This window comes from Neurospora tetraspora (assembly GCF_033439725.1).
Source record: "Neurospora tetraspora strain CBS 560.94 chromosome Unknown B0H65scaffold_9, whole genome shotgun sequence".
Classification (NCBI taxonomy): domain Eukaryota; kingdom Fungi; phylum Ascomycota; class Sordariomycetes; order Sordariales; family Sordariaceae; genus Neurospora; species Neurospora tetraspora.
Window position 1 is genome coordinate 847,168 of NW_026944391.1, and position 15,193 is coordinate 862,360.

Below are 15,193 nucleotides of genomic sequence, written 5' to 3' on the forward strand. Positions count from 1 at the left end.
ATAGCAGTATCTCTAGTGTTGACAATACATAGCCCTCATGCCATTGTGACCCCGGTGACTGGCCAGCCCAAAACGGAACCATGAAGTTAAGTTCCAGCCTCATCAGCAACAGCCTCACCACCAACAGTCCAGTCACATAAGGGTACGCCAACCGACCCCATATCCTCCCCATCAACCCCATCAACTCCATATGTAGCCATCAACTCGATAACTCCTTCGTAACTGCCAAGGCAAGCCCGGATATGAAACAAGACCCATTAAGTGGGTCCCGAAAAGGCCCCAATTCCAGGCAGACTAGGCGGCGATCAATGGATCACAGGGTACTTCGGTCCGGACGAACTCATGGCTCATGTGTGCTCATGCACATGTGGAAGGTCGGATGTTGTAAGTTCGGAACAGATATCGGAGGTGTTCCGACCTCTTCCGGTGTGAGTCACTCGGTCGGTCACTCGGTCTGCCTCCCTGGGGTGGGTGAAGGTTTGGTGTGGAATTTGCCCCCTTCTCCTTCGCTCCTTCTCTTTCCCTCCTTCCCCGGGGGCCACTCGCTCATAACTTTGTTTGCGAATATGGGGTGATTTTGTGAATTTGAGATTTGACTTTGTGTGGTTTTTACTTCGGGATGGAAGCTTCGTGGATCCGCGACTCCGTGCCTCCGGGGTTCCTTCCATCCCGGTAGCGACTGACAAGTGATGCTTCAGACGTTGGATGCCAGGTGGTTGGTTGGTTGGTATGCCCACAAGAGATGAGAATGAGAATGACCGGTATTGCTCCTGACAACTGCCGAACGGACGACGATAATGAGACAGAAGATGCCACTAGACATGGTACACACGCTATTGGATCGCGAGGATCGTGTGAACGATGAACCGAAATGAGGAGGCGAAAACTTAAAACGTTTGGGCCTGTCAGGCCTCTCTCGTGCTTCTCATGCCTGTCATCCGTCTCATGCTTCACGGGTCTTCAGCTTCGTGCCTTCGTGCCTTCCTTATTCGTACCTCGTACCTTCCTCATCTTGACGAGAAGGCGGCTATGAGCGGCTGGAGGGCCCATCCAGTCATACATGGAAAGGACGACAGTATGGTACGGGGAAAGTGTGAAGCAGAGTTTTCCCGCCGTGTGACACAGCACAGCGCGTGGCGAGTGATCTTGAAGAAAAACCGGATGGCAACCTCACTTGGGGTTTGCGATCCGTCCGTTCCGGTGAGGTTTGTTCCATGAGATCCGGATGGCGAACGATGAGTGTGTGAATGAGCGAGTACGTAAGTGAGTGGATGAGTAGATGAGACTCACGCGAACAGTCTTATGATGTGACAAAGGGATAGAAACAACTTACCACTCACTTACCTCACTCACTTGGCATCATGTCATCCGTATCGTTCATTGATCGGTCCATACGTAAATCTCGTGTCGTGTCGTGAATCCGTTGCGGCTGGCTCGGTAGGCCTCTCTCTGAGTCTCTGGTCTCGTGATCAAGCTTGGCTTTCTTGTTTGGCTCACAGTTCGTTTCTCTTTGGTTGCGAACGGTTGGCGCAGGCACGAAAGAGGAGGCAGGCAGAACGGGCACGGTGTGCAGATAATCTGAATCTGTGCAAAAAGCATGTCAGAACACATTTTGTGTTTAATAAAGGTGTTCGATTTTGATAAGTTTGCAACTAGACCCATCCGGCTGGTTAAGCAACCGGGTGTGTGTGTGCTTGTCTGTATAGCTCCATTTTGTTTGCCTGTAAACTAAACTCGACGATCGACCGATGATACGAAGGTTTCGATGTTCTCGGTGCGTGCGCGTGTGTTTAACGAAGGGACGGACGGAGGAGGTTCGAGAGCGGTTCCAAAGAATGTGTGAAATTAAGATTCCAAATCTTATTCGTGTGGATTGCCAAGTATGGCTTCTTAAGCATAGCGAGAGAGTTCAGGAACCTGGCAAGCCATTCGACTTCGTCGGTTTGGTCGTCCGCGAGTGAAAGCCGTTGTCGGATATTCCCAAGCCAAGGTTTCTCTGCTGCGTTTGTTCGTATGCGCTGCCTTTGCGCCCTGCTTCTGGTTGCAGTTGTAGAGATATGTGCTCCTCCAAAATCCATTATGCTCATAAGGACGTTCCATGTGCTTGCCTCCCATGCCCTGAATTCGCCAAGCGTCCAGAAGACGCGGATATCATCGTGCGTTCGAAAACAACAAATAAAGGGGAAGAAAAAAAAAGACTGTAAACCACAACAAACAGACACAACCATCGCTCCTCATCGTACACTAAACTACAGCCACCGGTTCGCCAGCGCAAAAGGCAAAACAAAGCACGAGCCCAACCATCCCAATGCCGTTTCCCAGATCCAGGACAATGCATGCAAAAAGTGCTTTTAGCCTGTTTCCTTGGGTGCCCCATCTAAGCCGTCTAGCTTGATGTTTCCAAGGTTGGACTGCAAATCTTAACTCCAGCGCGCCGCCTTCCATTTTTCCCCAAGTGAACATATAGAATTATAAGCTTGTCACAAAGGCAGGTAGTGAAAAAAATGTGCTGCTAAATGCGGACGTGACGTAACGTAAAGGATATTACGAATAATAATCGCAACTGCTTAGCAAAGAATCCCATCCCACATCCCGGGACCACCGATACCACCCATGGCGGGATGAAGTGATGGGATTGCAGGCCGAGCGTCTTCCACCGAGAAACAGAGCCGCTTGTAACTCTCATCGGAGAAGGAGCGGACCGGCATCTGGCGAGATGGGTTCACAGAGTCCATGCCAGAAAGAAGGTCGCGAACGTTGTCCTGCAGAGGCTTGTGGGTGGAAGGAGCCCTAGCACGCTTCATTCCCGCTCTAGCCGGAAAATCACTGCCCTGACGGCGCAAGTCTTGAAGAGCAAGTGCAGCGACCTTGTAGTCATTGAGGTTCTGGCCGGCCGGATCCATGTAGCAGGACTCGGGCGAAAGCGTCAAGGTATTGCCTCCATAGGTTTCGTGAGCCGAAACAACAACTGGCTGTAGACCATACTTCTCACCCTCCTGCTTTCCATACTGGTAGCGCGCCTGAGCATCCGAGTCGGACGACGGCGCACTTTCCACGGAAGTAGCGGAGAAAGAAGAAGATCGGGACAGTTGCGACGAATCAGAAACCATGGATTCGGGGGAAGACGCAGTAGAGACGCTGTTGGCAAGAGACGAACGGCGGGTAAGATAAGGGGGGGACGAAGCCGAAGGCCACCGATCCGAGAGCTGAGCAGCCGTTGCGTGCGAGACCTGCTGCATAGCATATCCCATCGACGAGCCCTTTGCAAGAAGACAAGACGCAGCACTCACTGCAGGAGTACTGGTCATTGCGCGCAGCTGAGGAGTAGGACGGGGGCTCGGGAGCAAGCCAAGCGCCGGAGCCATGCGGCACTCCGCTTGCACGGCGAAAGGGCTCGGTTCCATAACAGCAGGGGTTGCCATCGGAGCCGGAATCCTAGCGCGGCACTCAACCTTGCTCTCGAAAGGGGAAGAACGCTCAAACGGAGGCGTGTAGAGCGATCTGGCGACAGCCGGCACAATAACAGGCGATCTCTGATGGAACCAGGAGGCCACTTCCTCGACGTTATCCAACTCTGGAGTCAACTTGCGGATAGCGTTCTTGTAGTTGGCGCATTGCTGCTGATAGATCTGCTGGGCTGCAGAACCAGAGCAGGGTGGAAGCGACGGGTTGAGCTTGGCCATGCACTCAGTCCACCGCTCATATAAGTGGTCTGGGATGTGCAACTTCCAGTTGACCGCCAAGAGGAAAGCCATCTCATTCTGGTTGATCTCCTTGACATTGAGGCCAGAGATCTTGCTCCAGGCCTTTGCCGAGTAGTTCCTGTCCTGCAGATACTTGGAAGCCAAAATCAAAGCAGCAAGGAACATGCGGCGCCCACACTGGAGACCCGGGTTCTCGAGGCAATCGCGAGACTGTTCCATGGTGAAGTCGCAGGCAGGGACATGGGGCTTGATCAGGATCAAGTAGTACAGTGCAACCGTCAAGGTGGAATAGCTGGAACGCGAGCGCTTGAGCGTCTCCTGGATAAACTGGCGCAGCGAAAGCCCCGGATTCGCTCCATTGCCGTTGCGAGGGCAGGCCGAAGACAAAGGCCAAATGGCTTCGACGGTCAAGGTGGCTGAATCTAAGAAAGAAATTTGAGCATATGTCCATCTAGAAAACCGGTAATAGATACTCCTTACCGACAACGGTGTCAACGAAGTTAACTTTGCGGTCATCTTGTCTCACTAGAGAGGGCGGATGTCCGGTACGAGAGGTCGCTGAGCGGTTTGTGCGCCGGGGGTTTTGTCTCAAAAGACGGTCGCCCTTGGCCTGTTCAGTGCAACTCTTTTGCCAGTGACTAACATGCTTTACGGACGGTTCACAAAGGCTCTCGACAGAGCTGATGGAAGTTTGCGACGAGTTCGAAAACTGCGTGGGGAAAAAAAAGGTGCGGTAAGATTGTTCGGTGTCGGATGCGCTCGAGCGGGAATCATCCGAGTCTTGGGACGAAGTAGTGTCGGACGGGACCGAGATTAAAGAAACCGAGAGAAGGGAATCGACGGAGGTGTAGGAGGTTAGGGTGGTTGTGGGATATGAGGCGTTTCGAAGAAGCGAGCTGCAGCGGGGGTGCACGCGACGTTCGCTGTTGAGATTCATGGTGCACTTATGGTGGTTGAAAGCAAAACCAAGTACCTCCAGCCGCCGTCAAGTTGTAGTATCGACCGTTATAGTATTGAGCAGATCGTGAACCTATCGAGATGCAAGCTTCACCGGTAACAAGGCGAAGCAAAGTATGTCGAAGAGGAGAGAGAATATCCTAGAGCAGCAAAGCGCAGGAATTCAGAGTTCCACGATTGAACGGACCGGAAGATACGACAGAGACGGCGACTGGAGTAGTATGTTTAAGCGCAAGATGCATCGTTTCGTGGATGATTTCGCCGAGGTTGAACGGGGGCGAAAGGGGGGGTGCTTATGGTAGGCTTAGTATGCTACCACCATATGCGCGACTCGGAATGGGTGTTGTCTAAGTGTATCGTTTCGAGGTGGTTATGCGTCGTTGAAGGCGTTGTCGTCAAAGGCGTGAAGACCGTTGAATATGTTCGAGTCGGAGAGAGTAAGGAGTGTTGTTGTTGTTGTTGTAGTTGCGGTTAGCGTGTGGTGGGTTGGTGTGTAATGGTGTTGTCGTCGACGGTGTTGTGATGAGGTGGTTGCGATGCGATAGTGATGTCGGTGTGGGTAGGTGATGGTGACGCCGTGCAGACTGGATATGCAAGGTACAGACTGGGAAGCTGGCTCGATGTGGGGGAGGCAGACGACGTGTCTGGTCGGCTTGTTTTAAAAGGCGTGGACGGCGATGTGTGGTGGTGACGATACACCCCCGTTGTCGGATGGGAGTAGACGAGAAAGGGTGACTCTTCGCGGGCGCGTGTCCTTATCCTTCTGGGATCGGGGGGGCGAACAGCAAAACGACTCGACCAGCTGCCTGCGGGCACTGTGAGTGACTTGGACTTGGAGTGCGATAGGGACCTGATGGGCGGGTCTTCTTGGTCTTGCGCTGGACCGCTGACCTGCTGGGCCTGATGGGGACCTGATGGAACCGGATGGGGCGACCCTGGTCTGCCGTCTCCTCTTGCTCGATGACTCTTTTCGCACGCGCTGGCTTGGGCTTGAGTGGCGAAGGAGCCCTAGCAACGGAATCGATTCGATGCCGGAATTACAACGGATCGGAAATTTGTTAAGGAGGGTAACAGGTGGCTGCAACTGGCAGGGCGTTCACCTGTGTAAAATGTGCAAGTGCGATGTGCAATGTGCGATGTGGATGAGTGACGGGGTGTTCTTTCTGTGTGTGGTGACAGGTGCCTGTGCTAACACTTTTTTCTTCAGCGCACTTTTACAGTGGTGTGACCAGCCTCCCAAGACGGAAGCCTGAAAATGGATCTCGTTTGGCTGTTTTTAGTAGGCTCGGTTGTGGCGAACAATTGACGTTGCGGTGAGTTGTTTGCCTCTGCCGTGCTTCTTTGTCGTATGGGCAGGTGGTGTTGTGTGCTAAGGAGTGAGTCTTTCCCGCCGTCTTCAGCAGAGAGGGGAGTGAGTCGCCGGATACCGATTCGGTCTGGTGATGAATGGGAGGATAGGCAGTTGTCGTGTTTGGTGGTGTGTCTCGTTGAAAACCCTGACGGTCTGTATGACTGGTCTGGGCTCTTCCACTTGTTGGTCCTTGTTGATTTTCCTTTGTCGCAGGGTCAAGCGAATGCCGCACGGAAAAGGAGAATACGGCTTCAGACAAACACCAGGCAGCGACGCACAGAAGGGACGGGGCCTGGGAGAGACTGGGAACAATTGCGAGGGTGGGAAACTTGGTAGATTAAAAGAGCTTTTGGTTATTTGTTGGCGATGATGGTGGTTGTGACGACGTGGGCGTAAGAGAAAAGAGGCGTGCGAATGCACCAGATCTATCACGCAGACTACAAATTTGGGGGAAAACTTGAGTCGCGATCGTCTTAGATCTTGGAGGAATACATGGCTGCTGTGCTGGTCAGAGAAAAGGAAGGATTGAGAGACGAAGGCGTGGGTGTCGATGAGTTTTGAAGGAGGTGACTGTTCCTTCCCACACCAGAGTCGAGCGGATGTCGTCGGTACTCGACGGAGTAACAGAAGTTGCCGGCCCGTCCGTGGTATTTGGTGCATATGGGGAACTCCGGCAGTTAGCAGACCGGGGTACCTTTTTGCAAAGTTCCTTTCTGCCTGTTCGCTCCGCGTTGACGCAAGGGAATCACCTTCCATGCATAGAGCTACGATGTGCCTCCACTTCAGGGCATCATGGATCCGCTGCAAGGTCGCCTGGTCACTATCTGATGGTATTTGATATGGGAAGTGGATGGGGGGCAGGTCCAGCTGAATATCTACACTTTCGTTTCCATGATTTTGCCCTTTGCAAAGGATTTGCTTCACTTGACAAATTGCCCATGGTTTTGTACCTCTAAGCTTCCAGTTGTCCAACCGCTTCTCATCGTCGTTGTGGGCGCCATCAGACTCTTGTCCGCCCCTTTCTTTCTCTCATTGTTCAGACTCCCTTCGGCCGCCGGCACCAGATACTCTTTCACTCAAGACCGCGCGATATCACCCAGTTTCAACTCGAAATCGTGTGCAGCGAGAAAGGAGGGAAGGGTTGCAAGGCCGCAACACACTGATTGGCCCTCGCACTGCTATTGCTGCAAGTCGGCGGGGGTGCGGTTGTGTGCGACTTGCCATCTCATTCGCTGGTTTGCTCATTCGGATTCTTTCATCCAGAAACACCAGAAAGGCAGCACGGGCAAGAAAGGAAGGTTGAAGCAGACTTTGAATATCACCCTTGTCTAGTGTCTCCCTACCACCTCAAGCCTGAAGCGGCTTAGGCCGGGGAACGCGGGCGCAGACTGCATCATCACCATCACCACCACCACCAGACGCCGACGGTTTGTGGGATTGCAGGCAATGGAACGTCGTGTGTTCAAAGTGTGGTGGTAGATGGTATGAAGACAGTCTCAAGATTCTCATGAAGCAGATCGGCGACCCTTCAAACCACAGATGGTGTTGACGGCCCCTTTTCCAGAACTCCTAGGCTGAGTTTGCAGTGTGACTCAAATGGCGTCCAGCAAGCAACGCGCCGGTCGAGAACACAACCATAGCACAGCTGATGTGGCTCGAGAGTGGTTTGTTCCGTCCAGAGTGTGTGTGAGGTTGTACAGACCCAAAAGGCAAACCAAGAGGGGTCGCGACACATGTCCATGTCTTGAGGAGCTGCCGTTGCCACAGAAAAAGCAGCACACCATCATCATCCGGACGGGAAAAGCGAAGGCAAATCAGAGTCACCAACGGAGTTCTCGGTTGCTGGTGAGGTTGCGACAGGGCAGCAACATGATGTTCAAATGGAACTGTATGTTTGCGAGGCCTGTAAGGCCCACAGCAGAGCTGAAGGCGAACGTCTTCTCTCCCGCCGCAAGAGATGCAGCTTTGAGTCAAACCTTACATCACAAAGACAAACCTCATGGATGAAGGTGATGAAAGTCTGATTCCCTACTGTCGACTGCTGTGAATCACCAAGCACTAACAAGCACTAACAATTATGGAATTAGTCAACTCTTACAAGTGTCAACTGTCAAGGCCTTGATACCCCACCAGCCCCTCCTGCCAATCCCATCCAATCACCGCCGAAAGAAAGCCAAGCCCCGAACCAGTTCCCGTCTCCACTTGCTTTTGGGCTTCCTCGGCTTCCACTTTCCTTTGTTCCCTCCAGTAACGCATCGCCAAACTTGGCAAGCATTCTCGGCAGGCCTCTTTCTCAGTCCCTTCCTTCGCAGCCGCACCGCCATGACGATTGCCAGGTTAATTTTATCACAGCAAGCGCGACACAGCCTTGGAGGCATGCGAATCCTCAAGAGTCTGGATGTTTGCAAAGAATTTCCAACTTCACGGACGACAGTTTGACTCGGCATGGACTACTACATGCGTCTGAGGAAATCCAGCTGCTGGTTCTTCGGACCGGTTTCATACTACCTAGAGTGTTGACATCAACCCTCCCGGCCAACTCAAACAACACCCGGATATTCTGCCACTTTGCAAACCATCACAGACATGCATTTCTGACCATGATTATTGCACATCCTCGTCGTCGATCATGCTCTTCTGTTGGCTTTAAGTCGCGGTTATGATGGCGGTCGCGGTTGCGGCTGCGGCTATGACACGGCGACACGGCTTCCCCACATGATTCGGGCTTCAATCTTGCGGCTCAGGCTGTGCCAGTCTGCCAGAGCATCAACAACCGTCAATCCGCAACGCCTCCGCAATGCCTTCTTTGACGCTCCTGGCGATGCCCGCAGTGGTCAGTTGAACGTCAAAGTCTGTCTTTGTGAGACTGTGAATCCAAGTGGCAGCTGGCTACTTGCTTTGCAAAATAACACCACTCCCGCAGACTGTTCTGCCTCGTCTTTTTCGAATCCGAGACACTCGAGACATCACTGCAACCTAAACCAGAACTTGGAAACTATAGGCATTCCATGGTTCCGACAGTGTATCGATGACAACAATCCTCCTAATAATTGGCTATTCGCTATGAACCATAATGATGAGAAAAGCCTGTGAAGCCGCAAGAGATCACTGACAATCACGTTGCTCACGACCAATCCCACTCGAGCCATACTTGATGATCCGGTGTAATCCAATAGGTTCACCATGATCACTCATGGAAATGCGGCCCCGTGGCACAATATCGGACCTCCAATAGACCGAGAAATGGCGTTATAGACGTCGAAAAGGATCAGATAATCACCAGCCTTTTCTTCGTTTTCGCAAAACTCATTCAAGAGAGCAGGTGCCATCACCATCAACATGAATAGCCGTAATTTCAGTTGCTACAACGCCATGAAATTGGCCCCGGAGATCCCCGCGTTGCTCCACTTGTTCACTCGAACGCCGTGCGACCAACGGTATTGCCGTCGAAACGTCAGGCCAAGAGAGCCCCCGGACTTCATGCGTATGTAGCAGCTAAAACCCCAACCCTAGCGTCGCCCATATCGCACCGCGCCGCGCCGTCGCAACTTTGGTGTTTCACCATTCACCACCAAAATGAGTCAACTCTGCAATCTCTGCTGCCGTCACCTCATCCCGCGATAGTGACGAGACAATCTAGGCGATACACCATAGAGCGATATCGGACACACCTATCAACAATGTGTCACTCGCTGTCAACACAATATCGCGGAACATATTGCGCCAAACTTCTGGACTCCAAAGAACCAACAGCTAGAAACAGGTTTGAGATGAGCCTCACGGTTCCAGCTGAGCTTTCAGCTCCATTCGGAGTCATCAGCGACCGTGAAAAGGTCTCATGGAGCTCACATTTCCGCCAAGTTTTGCCACAAGGTCTCGCGAGTTGCGACCTTGAACCAACAACACTGCCAACATCAAAACTACACTATAGAAGAGTCATCGGTCATGTGCTACACAATTCGGCCGAAACTCTAGCGGGCACAATGATGTAAAAGAATCCCGGGAGTCGGGGAACTCTGCCACTCTGACAAGTTTGGGGAACCCAGAGTTCAGCACGTGCCGGCGACATGTTCGTGGTTTGGGTTCGTGATAACAGCCATCATCCATGTTTTTGTTGGTTTTGTTTACTTTGGTGGAGAACTGGAGAATCGGCACATTTTACGGGATAGACGGGTCCAACCGATAAGGACAGCGAGGTTCACGATAGAGAATTGCCCGGGTAAATTTACACACCGAATGCCTGTACTGTAGCGGTGTTTGAGAGAATTCTTCCGCATCAGGCCATTTTCTTGACTTCACGACATGCGCTTCATCGTGAAGTCGAGAGAAAAACAAAGCAAGAAAGCAAAAAAGACCTCTTCTTGGCAAGGAAAAAGACTCAAGTCGTGGACTTTTTCGAATGCGTTCTGCATAGCGGCATTTTTGCATTCTTTCAGAGTTTGTTCTCAGGTTGTACGGTTTGTTGAACTTTGCAGTTTTGCTGCGACTGTTGTCCACCCACGAACGAAGGGTCCGTCACCGCAAACGGCATTTCCCGGTTATTCGAGGTTCACAACTACGACGATGCAATGCATTTCACAATTCTCACACAAGCGCTGGAGCGACTACGAACAACCCGTCCCGGCGAGCTTCCATGATTGAAAGGCTGAACAACTCACTCCATGTCTTCCAAGATCTAGCATGGATTATCACGATTAGAACCTCAGGCCCTGATCGGCTCAAACTGTTCATGGAGCAGTATGGGGGTTTTTGGTACTTGGGTGACATGGGGTGGTTTTGGCTTTCTCCAAAAGTATTCAAAAGTCCCAAACTGCTGGAGGCCATATTCGTTAGGGCTACAAAATCGCCGTCTGACTAGCGGGCGAGCTACTAGTTAGGGATATTGATTCGTACATGGATATTGATTCGTACCGGATTCTTGTACCGAGACAGTATATGGTGTGTATGCATTGGATATTGAGTTAGGAGGGATAAAAGTGTATTTAAGCCATGCGCGCATGCGGGTAAGCCCAATAACCGGCTTAGCGTGGGAGATTTTGGCGCCAAAGGGTTTTTGCTAGCTAGTCAAAGTCGCTCCCGCGGTACGAATTAATGTCCATGTACGAATTAATGTCCCTGACTAGGGGGTTTCCTCCTAGTCAGCAGCCGATTTTGTAGGCCTGACGAGTACTGGAGGTCGGACCTCCAGTATGAAATTGCAAGTTTTTGAGCCAAAAAGTTCGGAATCAATTGATTTCATTGGCTCAGCACGGTACTTGGCAATCGCTTGGCAGTAGTGGTTCGAGCTCAGAAAATCGGTACATGAGTAGAACAGTTTGAAAAGTTGCAAACGAGGCTAGCTAAGGCGCTATCGCTAGGAACGGTAAGCCTGGGGACGTGCACGTTGGTAAAGACCGAGTCACAGCCCTGCTAGTGTAGAATATCCTTGAACAACCTTCATACTGCTCCATGAACAGTTTGAGCCGATCAGGGCCTCAGCTGCCCTTCGCTGCCTACGACTACCTGCCTACCTGCCTGCTATAAGCGATCGATAGTGCCTCGGACGCCTGTTAGTTACGAGGTGACAATTCCCGAGCCCTCCGCAAGGCAAGCTGACAAAAACAGGCAGGGCTACTGGCTAGAACTCCCTCCCTGCTCCCATGTTCCGGCCGATACTCGATCGCATCGCTCCCTCCCGGACTGTCAAAGTTGCAGCAGCGGGAGGGAGGGAAGGGACAGGCAGAAACCCTACAAAGTTATTGTAACCTCTGGTTTATCCTGGGGCTGAATGGATGGCTGGATGGGGGAGTTTCTTCGAGTCCGAGCCTGACGGGAAGAACTTTGTGACTTTCAGTTGCATCTCCCGAATATGCACATGCACGTCGGACCGCTTCAGCTAAGGCAAAACGCCATGAGGCTTTGAAGGACATTTGGTTTCCGAGTGGCTACCTCACCGAGAGCCGCAAATCGCAATGGCTACCGTTCAGCATATCGTTCAGCATATCAAAGCCTTGTGGCGTTGTGAGTGATGAGTTTACTGTTTCCCGAAAGAAGATACAAGCCCTGAAGTTGAAGATCTGCACTTCACATTTGCCCGATGGGGGTTGTCGTAGACAGCCTCAACTCACTTGACCGTATCAAATGGGATACTCGGATACGTACTGGTGTCGCCCAACCTGTCCTTCAGGTTTCGTTCCCAACTCCATTGCCCCCAGAACCTGAATCGTCGATGCACTTTGCTCACCGACAACAACACATTTGATACCGACATTTTCCCAACTCCCCCTACCCTGGAATACCGCTAGTGCAGCTCGCCCAGCTGGCAGCACCACCAAGCAACCACCAGGTTGTACACGTATCGCGGTGTAGACAAGTCACAAGCCCAACCAACTCCAACAACTTGAAACCTGCCCTAGCCATGATCCCAAGTCCCAAACTAAAGCATGATGACGAACAACCAACGTCTAGGCCCGGCCGGGGTTCTTTACCAAGTCCCGTCTTCTCGGGACGGGGAACCGAGACCGTGAACCGTTCGTAGTGGGGCCCGATAAAACCGGGGCCGTGATCTTGGGAAAAGAGAAAATGCCTTCACGATTTGTTGGCGCTGGCAAGTTGTGGTTTTTCCAGAGTCGCAAACCCAAGAAAATCCCGGAAACTCACCCATTGTCACATTCAGCTCTTGCCCGAACGCATCCGCCTCGCTAGCCTACACTATGGAATGTGGAATCTTTCTCATTCGTTCGAGAATTCTCCTCGAAGCATATCACCGCGGCAACCGTCCTTGACATCCTCCAGGCAACAGCCAGGCGAAGCCGGTCAAAGCCAGGAAAGCGCTGCCAGGACTTCCAAGGCAAAGGCAAGGTTCCCAGGTCTTATGACAAGACAACACACAACGTCGTTCTCCTGCTCCCCACGCAGCGCGCAAAAAGTAGAACAAAAAAGTCTCAACGGATGATATTCCGTCATGCGGATGATGTGCGGAAGATAGCCATAAAGGTGCGCATTTTCCACAATCCGCAGTTTTATACTTTCGTAACAAATCGTGAACTTCTGTGAAGGAATCCGGGACGTACGAATTCTACCCCACACATCACGGAAGCTTCGTTGGGCCCGACCGCTGCGAGGTCATTCACCGGCATCACTCGTCACTTTGTCACTCGTCAGCGCTGGAACTGGAGGAGGCAGATGCCCTGGAAGGGACCCACTGTTGCTGACCGGATGAACTGTCACCGCGGTACCCGCCAGCAGCGGCCAGCACGCTGCACGACCCAGCAGGAGGAACAAGCCACGGGTGCGGTGAGCATACCTCTACTGACTGCTAGGTGATGACAATGATCGCGATGAAGGATGATGTGGAAGTTTCGGGCTCGAAACAGCTCACCATCCTCACACCTTCTCATTCGCGACCGACTCCATCAATCACACCTCCGTTCCTCAGGCCCCGGTTAGCCTTTGGGCATCACCTCCATTTCCTACACCTACTTGTAGTACCGCTCCCTATCTTGGAAGGGAAAAAAAAAAAAAAAGAAAAAAAAAAACTTTTTACAAACTACCTACGATCAGGCTTCCATCGCCACACCCATACCCATACCCTCCTTCTTCCCAGCCTAGCGAGCCAGCGAGCCAAGCTGATACGTACCACACCGTCAAATTCTCGACAAGCCTGACAAGGCGAATGAACATATACGAAACATGGCTTGGTCGCACACATGAACTCCGAGACTCGCTTGCTCTTCACGGGAAACGTAGGAATGCAAATTATTGCGATGAGCAGGCCCAGGCAGGTTTATGTTGGGGGCGGAGTTTTTCGGGATTTCCCCTTTGAGATCAGCGTGCCGTGGATTATCCTTTCGTGGTCAAGGCTGTAATGGCCAAGGCGAAACTGAATAGTAACAGGGGGAGCAGGCAGCAGTCATGTCTCGCACCTCTATTCTCCGTTCTCACAGAGGAGTAATGGTCAAAGATTTGGTTGGCTGTTATTCAGCTGTAAGTCTATCGGTCCTGAATGGAAGAATTAATCCGATCCTCCGTTATTGGGATATCATTGGTAAGTAGGTTTAGGTCGTAAAGTTGGTGTATTCTGACTGTTCAAGTACTGATTGATGTGTGAGCATTGCTCAACTGTGCTAATTGAGTTCATTCAGTCATTATCATGTTATTCAAAAATTATGGCGACACTACTTCCATAAACATCGTGGTGTGTTCAAACATGATCAGGGACAGAATACCTACTAACGCTTTGCCGACTCCACTCCATCTGACCGTCGTTACTCCTCAACTTTTTGCTCAAGACTGTCCGCTCAGATGATTATGTTGTAGCCATGTCCAACACCCACGCTTTTCTCACTCTCAGTAACGAGAAGAAAACAGGAAACTTTCTCCCGGTGAGTAGGTACCGTAGCACGATGTGGGGCCCAAGGTGAGGTGAGATTCCAAGTTTCTAGACTCAGTCAGTCGGTGAGTAAGCCGCAAAACCAAAACCGTCAGCAAGTGAGATCAACCCAACCAGCCTACTGGGTAAGGGTAACAACAACGGCCAGTGACTTTCTGTCAGCAATCATCCAATCGAGATCGTGATTATGTCGATACGATGAACACTGAGACAGAGGGTGTCGAGTTAGGTAGGTGCTGGCGCGGGAAAGTTCCATATGCCCTAAACGGGAACTCAAAACGAAGTTTTGAAGTTGTGTGAATACCCATCCATGACAGGGGCGGTTATGACACACTTCGAGTTTGCACACACATTTCTCTGGTAGATAGATACGAGAAGAGGAACTTTCAACTGTAGCTTTTCGATGACAAGCTCGGACCCAGGCGTTTTCCAACCGAAAACGTGAGCGGCATAGGGCCGCCCATTGTAACGGGGTGTGTCGACCGAGTTGGTAAAGCGGATCTCATCCTTCGAGAGACGAGAGAAAGAAAACATTGTCAGCAGTTTCGTTCATGATTCACGATCAATCAGGATGATTCACTGTACGAGCGGGTAGGCAGGTAAGCACGAGCCGTGACTGCGATAGTGAGCATGAGTGTGAGTAAGACGTTGGTTGGTTGTTGGTTGGTTCGCTGAACGGAATGAAACACAGGACCGTGGTAGTAGCGAGCGGCGTGTTGAATCGGGTTAATTATCCGCTGACGGGCCGACACGCCGTCGTAGTAACCGATTGGTGACTCTGACGTCTTCTTGTTGCCGCGACGATGATGG

The 15,193-nt window shown here is 51.6% G+C and overlaps 1 protein-coding gene across 1 annotated transcript; it reads right to left on the bottom strand.

Moving 5' to 3' along the window:
• Positions 1-2,567: 2,567 nt before the first annotated feature.
• Positions 2,568-4,641, bottom strand: B0H65DRAFT_436475 (cyclin-domain-containing protein; the record flags this gene model as incomplete). The annotated part of the gene is made up of 2 exons (XM_062825246.1): positions 2,568-4,126; positions 4,185-4,641. 2 exons carry the CDS (start codon positions 4,639-4,641, stop codon positions 2,568-2,570), a joined length of 2,016 nt encoding a protein of 671 aa, XP_062677055.1.
• Positions 4,642-15,193: the final 10,552 nt, after the last annotated feature.